This window comes from Bombus huntii, chromosome 8, assembly GCF_024542735.1.
Source record: "Bombus huntii isolate Logan2020A chromosome 8, iyBomHunt1.1, whole genome shotgun sequence".
NCBI lineage: Eukaryota > Metazoa > Arthropoda > Insecta > Hymenoptera > Apidae > Bombus > Bombus huntii.
The window spans coordinates 13,833,923-13,848,369 of record NC_066245.1 but is presented as its reverse complement, the minus strand read 5'-3'; the positions used below and the strand labels follow the sequence as shown (position 1 = coordinate 13,848,369).

At 32.2% G+C, this 14,447-nt stretch overlaps 1 protein-coding gene across 6 annotated transcripts; it reads right to left on the bottom strand.

Annotated features, from left to right (window-relative positions):
• Window positions 1-843: 843 nt before the first annotated feature.
• LOC126868640 (uncharacterized) lies at window positions 844-14,428 on the bottom strand. 6 transcript variants are annotated; one of them, XM_050624339.1, is made up of 12 exons: window positions 14,060-14,428; window positions 10,879-13,315; window positions 10,668-10,801; window positions 10,425-10,560; window positions 10,141-10,299; window positions 9,636-9,774; window positions 9,318-9,547; window positions 8,711-9,033; window positions 6,613-8,037; window positions 6,375-6,534; window positions 6,130-6,298; window positions 844-5,740 (listed from the first exon to the last, which is right to left on the bottom strand). In XM_050624339.1, exons 2-12 carry the CDS (start codon window positions 13,178-13,180, stop codon window positions 5,554-5,556), a joined length of 5,364 nt encoding a protein of 1,787 aa, XP_050480296.1. In that variant the 5' UTR covers window positions 13,181-13,315; window positions 14,060-14,428; the 3' UTR covers window positions 844-5,553. The 6 variants fall into 6 exon arrangements, with proteins under 6 accessions (XP_050480296.1, XP_050480302.1, XP_050480299.1 ...); XM_050624345.1 differs by having other exon boundaries at window positions 9,318-9,535; XM_050624342.1 differs by having other exon boundaries at window positions 14,363-14,414.
• Window positions 14,429-14,447: the final 19 nt, after the last annotated feature.

Genomic DNA, 14,447 nt, shown 5'->3' with positions numbered 1-14,447 from the left:
ATCGTGACGTGGGGCGTGCACGATAAACGGCATTCGTTAATCGAATTAATGTAATCTGAAGGAATGGCTAGGCGAGCACGAGCGGGCGTGATGACATTCTCGGTTTTAGGCTTTTCGGCTTAGGCATCTTGGTCCGGATTAAAACTTTAGACTTTAGACCGATCGACAAATGACCAATCCTATACCTCTCGGAATATCTTTCGTTTGGCCTTTTTTCCCTCTTTCCGGAGGTCTTTCAGCGAACTTCCGGTGCTTAACTTAAATTTAATACTAACGCGTCCTCTTCCTTTTTCTGTTCTTCCACGAACTGCTTAACTTTTAACGATAGATCAAACTTGTAAAAAAAAAAAAAAAAAATAAAAACTTGAGTGAACGATATTTGAATCTAAAAGAGGAAAAACAATTCTAGGTTTTCAAAATTTATACATGCCTATGCGCCTAAATACGAAAAATACATGATAGAGATGATAACAAAAAAATAAATGAAACTGTACATCACGTAAAATATCAATGCATATCAATTAAAGTACATAAAATATTACGAACGTTTTTAATCGAACAAGCTCAAAGCTTCATTTTAATTTTACATATTTTTTCATATCGTCTACATTGCTGTAAAAACATCGACATTCCAATAGATAGTTCTGTTTAATACATTTTGTATCGAATAACTTTGTGTAATATCACTTATACAAAACTATATCGATTGCGATTTAAAACTGCCTCGTTTACCGCATAGTCCACGCATTATATGTTACGTAGGTACTCGTAGATGGTAAATGTATATATAGGTATGTAGTACTTACCTTGCACTGCAATTTACAGAAATTAACTGTAGAAACGTTTCTAATGTGATTAAATATATTAAAACTCGTAATAGGTATGTACCACACTTTTCCTGCTTTTCCTTTCTCTATACATATTTAAGACTCTTTATCGTATTTAACAAGCCACGCGTTGTAATTATTAAGAAATGTCTGGAAAGTCAAATCACGTATCTATGCGTTCCTTTTCTCTTGCTTATTGAACAAATAAAACAGAGAAACGCCCGCCATTATTTGTCTGTTCGATATTTACTAGTAAATCTGTATTTACGATTTTAAATTGTTGCTACGACAATGTTTTCGGTGACAGTAATAAAAATAGTATCGATGATCGCTTCGTACAATGTTTCTCTTTTTACCTCTGGCCCCAGCCGATAACTTTTATGGACAACAAAGAACAGAAACGTCAAAACATACAGAGTGTTTCATAATTTATAAATTGCATTATCGCTATAAATTTACAGCATATGGGTACATATGTATATAAAAGATAATTCCAAACCGTTTTAATCCTCGAGTAAACGTATAGTACAATGTGTTATTCTTATAGTAACAATATCAAGTATCTTTATCCTTAAATATTATCATCGCACGCTGTCAGCGTGTTTCTATCAATTTCCACAATTTTCTATGCTAACAATGATAATGGTATTAACAAATTAAACATAAGCATAAATATAAATATAAAGAATTGAATAAAATGAAAGATAAGATGATAATACAATTTACAGCGACACATTTTTCTTTTATTTTCCTAAATAACTTATGCTTTAAACTATTCATATTCATATATTCGATACACTTACGAAACATGGAAAAGAAGAACGCTACGAGATATCTATTTATGACAAACTTTTAATAGCTGTATAAATATTAAATTATTGTACCAAACTGGAGGGCGATTTCGTTAGATTAGATTAGAATACGTTTAAAATAAAAGAAGATATGTTTACAAAGTACAAAAAGCACAGTGTACTAAAATTCCCCATTAGAGATTAATTTACAATCCATGAAACACCCTGTATACACATGAATGTCAATTGTATTTCAACCAATCGATTACCAGCATTTTTCTATAATGTCGAATATAATTCAAATTTAATGGGAAATAATCAGAACAACAATTTCTTAAATATATCCTCTTTTATACGTTAAAATTTATTTGAAATTGTTGCCCGGACTGTTTTAAACGCCATTAAACGATATTCAATTTCAATATCATCGATAAAATGATCATTAAAATGCACAAAAGTGATAGTAATAAAAGTTGTTATTCTCGTCGCGTATGCCACAATTATATGTTCAAACTGATCGATACATAGAAAAATATTATGTATACATAATACTGCAATGAACCGTAAAAGGAGAATCGATATCGACATCGATCGATATTAAACTTGTCGTTACATGGTATCTTACATAAAAATATGTTAAAAACGAGCGAAGAGATATCGCCAAGCGTTTAGTTTGTCAGATACGTGCGTATTATGTGTATTGACTGAACGGGGAAAAAAGAAAAAAAAGAAAAGTACATGACTTTCATCATACTGAAAATATAAAAGGCATACACGTTTACGGGATACATCAATTGGCAAAAAGCTGAGATTAACGAAGACAAATCGAATGAAGAAATCAACAGACTCCGCCGTAATTAACGGAGAGTCCACTGATTAATCGTTCGCCAACGGTAAATTCTACATATTTTCATTAAAGATTAAAGCGAATGCCGGGTGTTTAAGTTGAAGAGCTTCGCACACACGAATCATATACCTCTACAGACTTAAACGATTAAATTTATCGATATACTCGATGAAAATTTGTCGGCTACGTTAAATGAACAGACGATATGCAACGTTTTTGTTTCATGTTTTTTTCTGCAATGTTCCCACATTAACCATCGTTGAAGTATATCTATATATTTGTTTCGTTTGCGCAGTGAAGAAAAGCTGCTGGTTCGTCTTTCTTTCTGTCAGAGACGCGTAGCGGTGAAATCGCGCTTATTGTTAGATCTACACAAATATGCGAGTTACACAATGTTTACATGTTGTGGCTCGACCTTTGGACAATTTCGATTATCCTGACAAAATGCATCGGCGCATCATAGTCGCATACGTGATGCGATCTCACTTATGCGATAAAAACGAATATAAAACTATTTGTAAAAGATCGCAAGAACGGTACATGATGCATCTACATGCGCCGCATTTCGTTCATACCGCTACCATTTTATTTAGGCTCGATCGTTACCGATTAAAACGGGATACAAAGGTAAAGCGTGTTCGTATTCCTCCGTTTCTCTTCCATCATACGGCGCACGATGATACTCTCACATAATTCTTCATCTACGTATGTACACACGTAGATAATGCTAACATGCTTTCTTACCAATATATTTATTGATCATATCTAATTGATCGGTATAGATAAAATAATAAATATAAAATATATTAAATTGCCATAAAAGGATTTCGAAAAATGAAAAAATGATTTGATATATTATATAAATCTTTATCTTTAAACATGTTCCTTATCATATTGCATTTCTTAATTATTTTTTTCTTTTTGTTTCTTTCTTCTTTTTTTTTTTTCAACATTTTGCCATTATTATTTCCGCATCGCACACACGCATACACAGGACAGGAACAATCACGGGCGCTCTGCCCTTCCCCTATCTATTATACTACATATAATATTTCGTTCTATCGGAAATAACTTAATATCTATATCCAATATATTAGGTATTAAATAATAATCGTATCATCAATATATTAATTTTAAATAATATAATTTCTAACAAAACACCCGCCACTCAACAAATAATCAAAAATATATGATATTCGACGATATTCTTATTTGGAATTTCAGTAAAAATAATTGCGTTCTTAAGGTTTCTACTATTCGTTATTATAAACTCTTGTGTAATATAATTATATTATTGGCTAACGTAAGGTTCCTTGTAATTCACAAATACATTTTTGGCATACTACGATGCGATACATTGACTATATATGACGCTAACGAATAACATATGACTCGAAATAATAAGGATACAGGAGATTATTATAGGTATGACCACACTTTCCCCAACAGAATAGAGATTGTGATTCTAAAGAAATTAAATAAACGTTAATGCTTGCCATAGGAAATGTACAAGTACGTGACGGGTTAGAGTACAAATACCGTTAAAAAGGACAATATTTTCCGATTAAAAAGTTGCAATAAGAAAAATATAATTTCATTAAAACAAAAGAGAAGTTTACAAAATACCGTTTTATTCCACGCAGTGATCGAATGTGAATTATCATTCCAAATCACTCGAATCATCTATCTTTTTTGAATAATAGTTCTACGTACTCGGTAAGATTTTAGTTCATTTAAAATCGTAAAAAGCAATAAATAGATATTTATAAATTTACAACGGAAAGAATTATGGAATATTTACTGTGATATGGCAGTTTGATAAATTTAAATTAGAACTCTATAATTTCCAAGAAAGTTTTGTAACTGCTCGAGTACGCGAAACTTAGTGTTTCAGTTAAATTTTAATCAGATCAATTCCATTTCTCAACACTTCGTTATAAATGACCGTTATTAAAAATGAAACTTACATTATCTCTGTGTAATAAAATAATGCATATGCATGGATCTCGTGAACCATCGTAAGACAATGGAAGTGTGTTCTGTTTCCTGCTTGGTGTCCGCTTTCATCTCACCCATAGAACACAGTGCATAGTGCATACATTACTATTTTCACTAGATGGTCAAATACCCCAGGCGTTTGATTTCTACCTTGAAACTGTTCGAAGGTCCCCTCCAAGAAGGGCGCCACAATGATACATAGCATATACGTATTTGTATCCCCAATGTGAAAAATACTCATTTAAATATCGTAAATACTATTTCACAAAAAATAGGACTCTCTATATAAAATTGTCAAATTCTATCATCTCCCTAAAAACGTATCCATTTGCGGTAAAACAACCCGTATTGATGAAAGAATGATCGCACCGATTGCTTGATTGATCCGATTCACGTCAAATGGTATTTTCATCGTCAAGCAATACTGAATATTGCAATAACTTGATTATTCATTTGGATACTCGCGGTGCGGTATAACGAATTCTATACACTTTTATGCTATACACTTCTATGCTTCGTCATAGATTTAGATATGAGTTTCAGAATGTTTATTGCCAGAATTAATAAAAGATCGAAGACTTTTATCGTATCGCAAGTAAGAAAATAAGTAAAGCAACGATATCTATCTTATAAGTATATATAATAATTACCCACTTTAACGTAATATTAATTATATATCTTTTTTATATTGATTTTAAGAATTCGACTATTTTGCGTCATTATATGTCAAGAATCTATTTCTTCTCATTTCCCTTAAAAATGTAAGACCTTTTTAAGCAGTGAAATTTACCTTCCAAATAACCATTGTATAAAATAGGTAACATACAAGTAGAAAATTCTATTCGTGATCCGTAACCCTTAATTATAAAAAAAAATGCATTTATACCTGTATAAACATTTTTCTATATACATAAAGATTCAAAAACAATTATCGAAAACATCGATGAAAATTCATTGATCTTTAAAATCAAAATAATCTCATCAATATGCCTATTACGCTTGAAGGGAGACCTACGTTCAGTTTCAATTTATGCAGCAAATTTTGTGCATTCCATTGGTTCCAGCACGAAGCAGTTTATAAAAAATCGAGTCATCCAGGATTCTTAACAAGTTTTTTACCGCGATAATCGTAAACGCGTCGACAAAAGAGAACCATATCCGAGGGTACTGGTATCGGAGGCTGCCGATTTTCTCTTGGATATAGTTGATCACCCGGCGGAACTATTAAACCGGGGCTTTCTAACCCTTCTTCGATTCTTCGTAAATTTTTACGATACCTATAAATAATATTAAAATTGTGATTGATGTTTATCTTTTTAAGATGTTTTATCTTCTTAAATCTGATACTCCTTTTTATGTAAAATATTTAACTGCTGCATTAAATAAATTGCGTTGCAAGTTATATTCATTAGAAAGCAAGTTACATTTTTATAGTTTTATATTGTCATTATTGTTCAATTCCATTTGAACAATAATTATCATGAGATATTAAACTTTAAACCTTTGTATTTTTGTTAAAATATAGACAGTGCTTGCAACGATGAATTAACTAGAATTTATCTGCGTTAGGTGTCGATAATGATAATAAACAATTATTAGAGTTAATTAGTTTTTTTCTTTTTGTGAACTCAAAATATCTTCGAGCCTTTAAAATGAAATAACTCACCGACAATATTCATTGAATGTCAAAATATAACATTTATCTTCTATACAAGCAACACTATTTGCATCTCGATGCCGTGAAGCGAAAACTTCGTCTTCGGTATCATATTGAGTTCTACCTTGCTCGGTATGTTCAGGTCTGTAGTACCATAACAAAGAAAACATCATTTCACCTACAACAAAACTTATTTGTTTTATTTAGTTTAAATTTACTTTATTATCTCTAAGAACTACCATTAAGAAACAAACCATCATCTGGATTTTCCCATAGTGCAGCAATTTTTGCTACGAATGGTAAATCTGCTTTTCGTGGGCCACTTTTTAGTAAAACGCAATCACGAGGTCTTAGAACATCACCACTTTCATGTTTCATGCTCGCATAACATCGACGTATAGCCGATTCTTCGTTCTAAGACAGGTAATAAAATAAATAGAGCTGTTCAACATATTTTTATATCATGAATAAATCTGTTAGTTGTATGTTTACCGTTAAATAAACTTTGGCTTCGAATGGATCACCTTCCCAACTCCAACCGTTACTCCATTTGGGTTTTAAAAACGTTTTTCTGGTTAATAGTAGGCTTTCGCTTCCTACTAAGCAATCTTCGATTTTGGAGCTAGATTTTTTCACAGACAGTTTCTTCGTATTTTTTCGCTTCTTTTTTATCAATGCTGGTTTCTTACAAGACTCCTGAATGTCATATGTTTTAGATTTTGTTGTACTGTCAGGCTTTTTACCATTATCCTTTGTTTTCGCTTCATATACTTTGGATTTTCCTTTTCCTTTATATTTATTCTTCTCGTGTGTTCTTGATTTTGTTCGTGTTTCCGTTCTACTTTTGGATTGGTTACTCTTGGTAATTACCTTTGACAATTTTTCTGATGTCAATTCTTTTACTAAATCAACTTTTTTAACAACCTTCTTCGCTGCTGGCAATAAGTTTACCTCTTTCTTTTTCTCTGTTTTTTCAACATTTTTGCTCTTACGATCTCTTTTCTGTGTCATCTGTAAACTTTGTTGAATAACATTATTAATAGTTTCCATAATAGAATTATCACTGGCAGCGCGCTTCAAATAATTTGGAATATTGTTACTTGTACTTTGTTTAGAAGTTTTTGACTTCTTTGTTATATTTTCTGAACAATTTGGATACTCTACTTTACGTTTGTGATTTTGATTATCTTTTTTAGGTTGTTTTTTCTTTGAAACACTTTCATCGCTGTTGTTATCAACCTTTTTTATAAGTGGTAAAATTGGTATAGAAATTTTGGTTGAAAAATCACTATTATTCAAATCTTGCGAAGAACCAACGGAAAGAGTCCTTTTGCTTACTTTCCTTTTTTTCCTACTATCGGATAAACTATCCAAAGATAATTTTCTTTTCGATACTTTTTGACATTTTGGATGTTCTTCTTCTATTTCTGGTTTTTCTGTACTTTCTTTATCTATAGTTTCCTCGATAGTTTCTTGTACAGTTGGCTCATAATCCGGTTTTTTCCAGCTTTCACTATCGATCGTAACAACATCACTCAATTCCTCCTTAACATCTGGATCTGCATCCAATTTATCATCAAGTAATATTCCAGAATCTTTATCAATTTCAAGAATGGCCATTTGCCCTTCCTTCATACATTGTTCACATTTCATGATATCGCACTTGTAATCTGATTCACATTTAACGTTACAATTTGCAACGCAGGACACATTGTCGCCCATTTCCACACTACAGGATTCACATTTCACATTATTATTTTCCAACTTAAAATTATGAAATTTGTTACTTGAACATATTGTTACTGCTAGCTTTTCAGATGGTGAAAGAGTTTCCAATTTGACTTCACAGGTTGATGTACATGCATGTTTCTGACATCCGCACTTTTGTAACTTATCCTCTGAACAATCTTTCTCATCCTAAAACAATTGTAATTACGAATTATAAATACAAAATGTGTCAATACATCTCTTATAAACTTGTAAAACTATTACATTAGTTAATATAGTTATTATAATTTTATATTCATTGAATATTGATCCATAGCATGAGTATATTATGGAAATTTAATAATTCATTTATAAATCTACATTAATCTGTAATATTATAACATTATAAACTTCAAGTTAAAAGTCGACTATAACAAACAATTCTGAAATATTTATTACTTTCATAAACCTATCGGTGACAAGCGACGTATATAACACGTGTTTAATTTGTTCAGATATTATCGTCGGAAGTACGATAACACGCATTGTGCCATGATCGCATATAAAATCACTTTTGTAAATAATGCTTGAAAAATCATCAGATATTTTTATACGAATTTAAAGTACAGAAAGCGTACTTTCTACATGTTCACTTCTCACGATGTAGGCATTGAAACTTTTATTCACTTTCGAAAATCCTCCATCCGCGGAGTGCGTTTATTAATGAAACTGCTTCGTCGTTGAAGAGTTAATAATACAAGAAATGTACCAAATAAACAACAGTAAATGAACGATTAACGAATTACAAGAATACTATAACATACGATAAAATTGATAAGATAGCATGGTTCAGGTTATAAAATACTCTAAACGTAACACAAACCTTATTCTTACAATCCGAATTTTGCGGGCGATTATGTCCACCGACTAGATTGTGAGACGGAGGGACCGACGGTTGGTTCTGATTCAGGTTGCGATGAGTGTTAAGTTGGACGCGATCCGTATCCCAGGCATTGGCACCGTGAGGCGGCGCTAGCCCGGCTAGCCCCCTCGCCGGCGAGGGCGGACCTACCAAAGCACTGGGCGGCAATGACAGACCGGGCCCCGATACCACTGGCGCTCCCTTACCATTACCAATAAGGGGCCCAGTATCCACGTTTTTTGGACAAGACTGCATCGGGCATGGGCAACCCTGGAAGGCTGCATCTAAAACGAATTATTTTCTAATATCATTTTCATTTTATTTCGTATAATGTAATTAATAAAACAACTACAACATACTTTATCCTATCATTTCTTTTTTCTCAATAAGATTACCATTTTCAAATTCATAGTATTTAATAATAACTAACAATTTAATACTAGAACAACCATGAGTCTTAACAGCATAATTTATAATGATTTTCTAGGAAGGAAAAATCGTCCTGTACCTAGACTATTTTATACAAACAATAACGAAAATATGTTTGGTGACTATTTAAGATACTCACGATCTACAAAAGGTCTTCCCTGAGAATGCAAGTATGCCGGATTGGGTGGTGGAGGAGGTGGTGGTGGAGGTGGAGGATATCCTCCATAATATGGTGGCAGGGGGTATTCACCAGGTGGCGGTGGAGGTGGCTGATAATCAACAACTGCTGGACCTCCTGCAGTACCACCGCTACCAGGACCGCCGCCTCCACCAGATTCCTGATATCCATAATACTGCCTGAAAAGGTACCTTTTTTTACAGTACATTAAAAATCAAAATTGAATATAATCATAATTTTGCTAAAGTAACGAAAAATAACACGGTTAGCATATTTTACCTTCTATAAGTGGGTGCATATTTATAATAAGGCGGTGGATGAGCATGTGGATGAGAATATGTTGGTGGATAACACAAATCTGCATATTGTGGTGGTGTACCATAGTATTGAGGGCAATACGCCCTATAAAATCCACCTCCTAAAAAAAAAAAAAAAATAGAGATGTTAACTGATAAGCAATTCAAAATCTTTAAAAATACCTTACAGAAAGTTCATAAGCTGAATTTTTTATTGTATGCATTGTTTAGATATTAGAAGAATTTTAGGCTAAGAAAGTTTTTTAAATAAAATGTTAGAAATTAAAGTTAATGGTACAACAAAAAGAATTTTTGTTAATTTGTAAATCTAAATATTCGGAATATATGTACATCCCATTGATTTTATACCACACTATACTCTTCTTAATAAATATATGGATGAAAAAAATTGTTCAAAGCATTAAAGTAATTGAAATTTATCAAATTTAAGATTGCAATGTAAAATAGTTATTAGTATATAAATATACCTGTACTGCTTGTTCCTCCAGAAGTTGTAGAAGTTGCAACTAAATCATCTGAGCCTTCAGAATTCTGTGGAGGTGTAGGTGTTGGTTCTGGCGGAGGTCCCTTAATAGGTGGTAAAGTTGGTGGGTGCTGTATCAGTGGTCCAGCCGGCTGATAATATCCTAATGTTATATTTCGTGTATATTATACTTCTATGTATTTTTGTTCTTTCAAACATCAACTTGATTTTCAATATATTTCACACTTATTTAATAAATAATTATAATAAATAAGACAGATAGTTTACCATGTTGATGTGGTGCTGAAAATGCAGAATGTCTTCTAGGTGACATATTTGGATGATTACTCTGACTCCCTGGTGGTTGCATAGAAGATAGCGCCCCCAATGGTGTATATGATTTACAAGGTTGCTCCAATTTTTGCTGGCGCAAAAGATATAAAGGCATTTAACAATTTTTAAATTAATACATACCTTTTTTAAATTATATTTAAAAACAAAGAAACTCTGAAAACACATAACAATACCAACCTGATCATGGAGCTCAGTAGCAACTGCAGTAGCTGCAGTTTGAGTATGACTTGTTGAACTTATTCTATATTGCATGCCAGCAATACTGCAATAACCTTCATGATGCGTAGATCGAGTTTGATTAACATAAACACCTTAAAATAAAAATTTTGTTCTAATGTAAATAGCAAACAAATGTGAAAAGTGAACTTAATGAAATATAATCGCGTACCAGTAATAGTAACATCTGTGTCTTGGTTCACAATAACAAGTTTATTAGATGGTTTTAGAACTTCATCTTGTTCTGGATTTTGCCTTGACTTTCGTTTCTCAATGTCAGAATCATTTTGTTTACGCTTTTTAATAATTTCCACTTCTGATTCACTGGAAGAATCAGAACTGCTACCACAACGATTTTTTTCATCTGAGTAGGAAGCAGCTAGAATAGCTGTAGCATTGAGGCTTGCCATTCTTTTACAAACAACCATATCCTTTAGATCCATTACTTCTTCATTTTTCTTTCTTCGTTTGATTATTTTTTTCTTGTTATGTTCCATATTTTTATCACGTTCACACTCATCATCAGAAGAAGATGAAGATGACGAACTTTCTAACATATCCCAATGCTTTCCACGTAATCCTGGTACATTCCTGAGTTTCCTTTTTGGGATATTTTCTTCTGCTTTAGTTTCTACCTTCTTTTCTTTTTCTTTACGAATTTGCTCTTCTTTCTCCTCTTTATTTTTCTTTTGTTTTTCCTTTTCAGGCTTTGGTTTGCAGAAACCACCAAGATAAACCCCTCCAGTTTCATTTTCATATAAACAATGTACTTTGGCCAATGCATTCAGGGAAGCTACTCTATATCGTTTTGGTCCACTCCAAAATCCAAACAATCTCATTCTTCTAACACGTTCATCAGATGGTGAACCGGATCTTTCTTTTTTTTTAATTTCTTTCTGCTTATTTTTTTTTGTTTCATCATCACTTTCATCTTCTGATTCTGACAATAACGTATTGCCACTTATATTGTCCCCATTAATCGGTTCATCTTTCAAGTTTGTGTCAAGTATATTTTCACTATCAACTTGCTCTTGTTTAGAAGATGCGTTATCATTTGAGCTATCTTCACAAACTTTTATTTGTTTACCAGATTCCTCGGATGATGTTTCCTCAGAAGAAGAAGAAGTTTGGCTAGTGTTCTCTATTTGTACTTTCACAACTTTCTTTTTCATTATCTTTTTCCCTATTTTTGGAGCGCATTTAACAATCTTTTTAATATCTTGCGATTTTGACTGAGATTGTTCTTCTTTATTACTTTTATCGATGTCTTTATCGTCTTCCAATTCGCTTTTTATATTAGTTGTATTTACTTCTTCATTTAATTCATCTTTAGTTATAATCTTCTTATGTTCATTTGTTAATTTTTCTGTTTCTTTTGCATCCAATCTTTTCTTAGATATAACTTTTTCTACAAGTGTTTTTAGCTTATCATCTTTTTTTAGTGCAGTATTTATTTTATTACTTTTTGAAGGCAACTTAGCTTTCATATGTTTTCCTAATTTTGGTTTTTTCTCTTGCATAATTTTGTTTTTAGAAATATTAACATTTTTTCTTTTTGTTCTTTTCATTGTTTCATCCTCTTCACTTACAGATGTTTCTTCATCTTTTACCAATTTGCTTAGTTTAATTTTTTTATCCACCAGGTTTTGAACTACCGATAAATGTGATTTTTTAGCTAAAACAGTCTTTCTAGAAATACCTTTTTTTTGCATTGATTTTGCCTTAGAATCTTTTTTAGTTCGTCCTAAGGGAGATTTAGTATTTATCATACCTTTCTCAAGGAGCTTTTTACGATCTGATTTCTTATCTTTTATCACAGATATTTTCATATTTTCCTTGATATCAGGCTTCATCAATTTTGAATCTTTCTTTTTCTCATCTTTACATTTTTTCTTCACAATGGTACAAAGGTGATCTAACTTTTCCTCGTGCAAATCATTCTCTTCTGTAACATTTGAAAGTTTCGCTTGTTCTTCTACATTTTCATCATCAAATTTACCACATTTCTTTTTGTCTTCTAGTTTTTCAGGTTTCTTCTTATTTTCCATTAGTTGTTTATCTACTTTTGGCTTCTCTTCCATTTTTTGTAGTTTCTTTTTCTCTGCACTGTCGCAAGTACACTCATCTGTGATCTTCTCATCTGTTTTATCTGATTTCTTTTCCTCAGTTTTTTCCCACTTCTTTTCATAATCTTTTATACACTTCTTTTTTTCATCCACTCTTTCAGATTTTTCTTTTCGCTTTTCTTCAATCTTTTTCTTATCTTCTATCTTCTTTCTTTCCTCAGTTTTTTCTGATTTCTTTTTATCACTTTCTATTTTTCTTTTTGCATCCTCCCCCTTCTCAAGCTTCTTAGGCTTTTTCTCTTTTCTTATATCAGATATAGACTTTTCTAAAAATGATCGACGTTTTTTAGCAATTGTTGGCATCTTTGTTGCCTTCCGGGCAACTGCTGCCTTTTTCTGTGGCTTCATTATGATTGTTTCCTTTACATTTTCAATTTGATGGAAATGTGCTCAATATTTAAAAAAGCGCTGAGCAAACCATTAAAACTACCTAACTGCCATTGTAAAATATTATAACTCTTGTAACTTTTTTTGAAACTATCTCTGAAAATAAAACAAATACATGAAAATTTATTAGCATTTTTTTATCATAGAAAAATAACACAAAACATATAATAGCAAAGTAAACTACTTTTGAAATCTACTTTTTTGAAGATATATTATTAGCGATAAGAGAACTTGTCTTATATGCATTAAAAACTTGTATAATGCAAAGATAATTCGATTATTTCTCTTTTTTTTATGAGAATCTCAAGATGACGACGAACTGACACACACACATACTAGAATTTTATATTGTTATTCGAAATAAACCATGTTTAAAGGCAATTAAAGTACAAGTAAAACGAAATGAAACCAGTTCCATATTTCCTAACAGTCAACAAAGTATCCAAATTCTACGGTAAAATGAAGAAGAATTACGATCTAGATTGTCGAATGCGCGAACTTTCATCGACTTGTTGACAAATCGATCCCTTTGAATTTCATTACTTCCATCATATAACATGCATCAGATAAATTCGTTGTTCAAAATTTTTCACTAGAATCCGTTCGTATTTCATAGAGAAAATACAGGGAACTCACAAAAAATGTAGAGCCCACGTTGAATATAGAGAAATTAAAAGGACAAGGACAACAGGATACTTTTTAAATGTATCCGTAGATGGCCACAAGTGGCTAACATAAACCTACTCTACTGATCGATGAATTTGTCACGTACGAAATTTTGCCAAGCTCATATACTATTATAAAAGTTTCTAGTAATATATTTTCAACAAAATCACTTACATGTGTAGAATATAAGTATAATCGGCCGACAAAAAATATACATAAACTAACGCATAATTTATGTTTACGTCTATCAAGCCCTTTTATTCTTACACACGGCCCGCGAACGCTTTTTTAAACAATAAATTAATACACCAATACAATAGACTAGTCCGAAAATATTTTATTTGAACACACCACCAAAAGAAGCAATAACACGATCGTTTTACTAATACTTCCCGTCTGGTTTCATAAGATCTAACACGGATTTCGCATTTCTTTCTCCCGAAACACGTATCTCACTCGACGTCCCTGCCCTTTTACCGTTGCCTTGTCGGCCATTTTCTTCCTCGCGCCGCTCCCCCACTCCTCCTTTATACCATACCAAATAACAGATTCTATCTCTGTG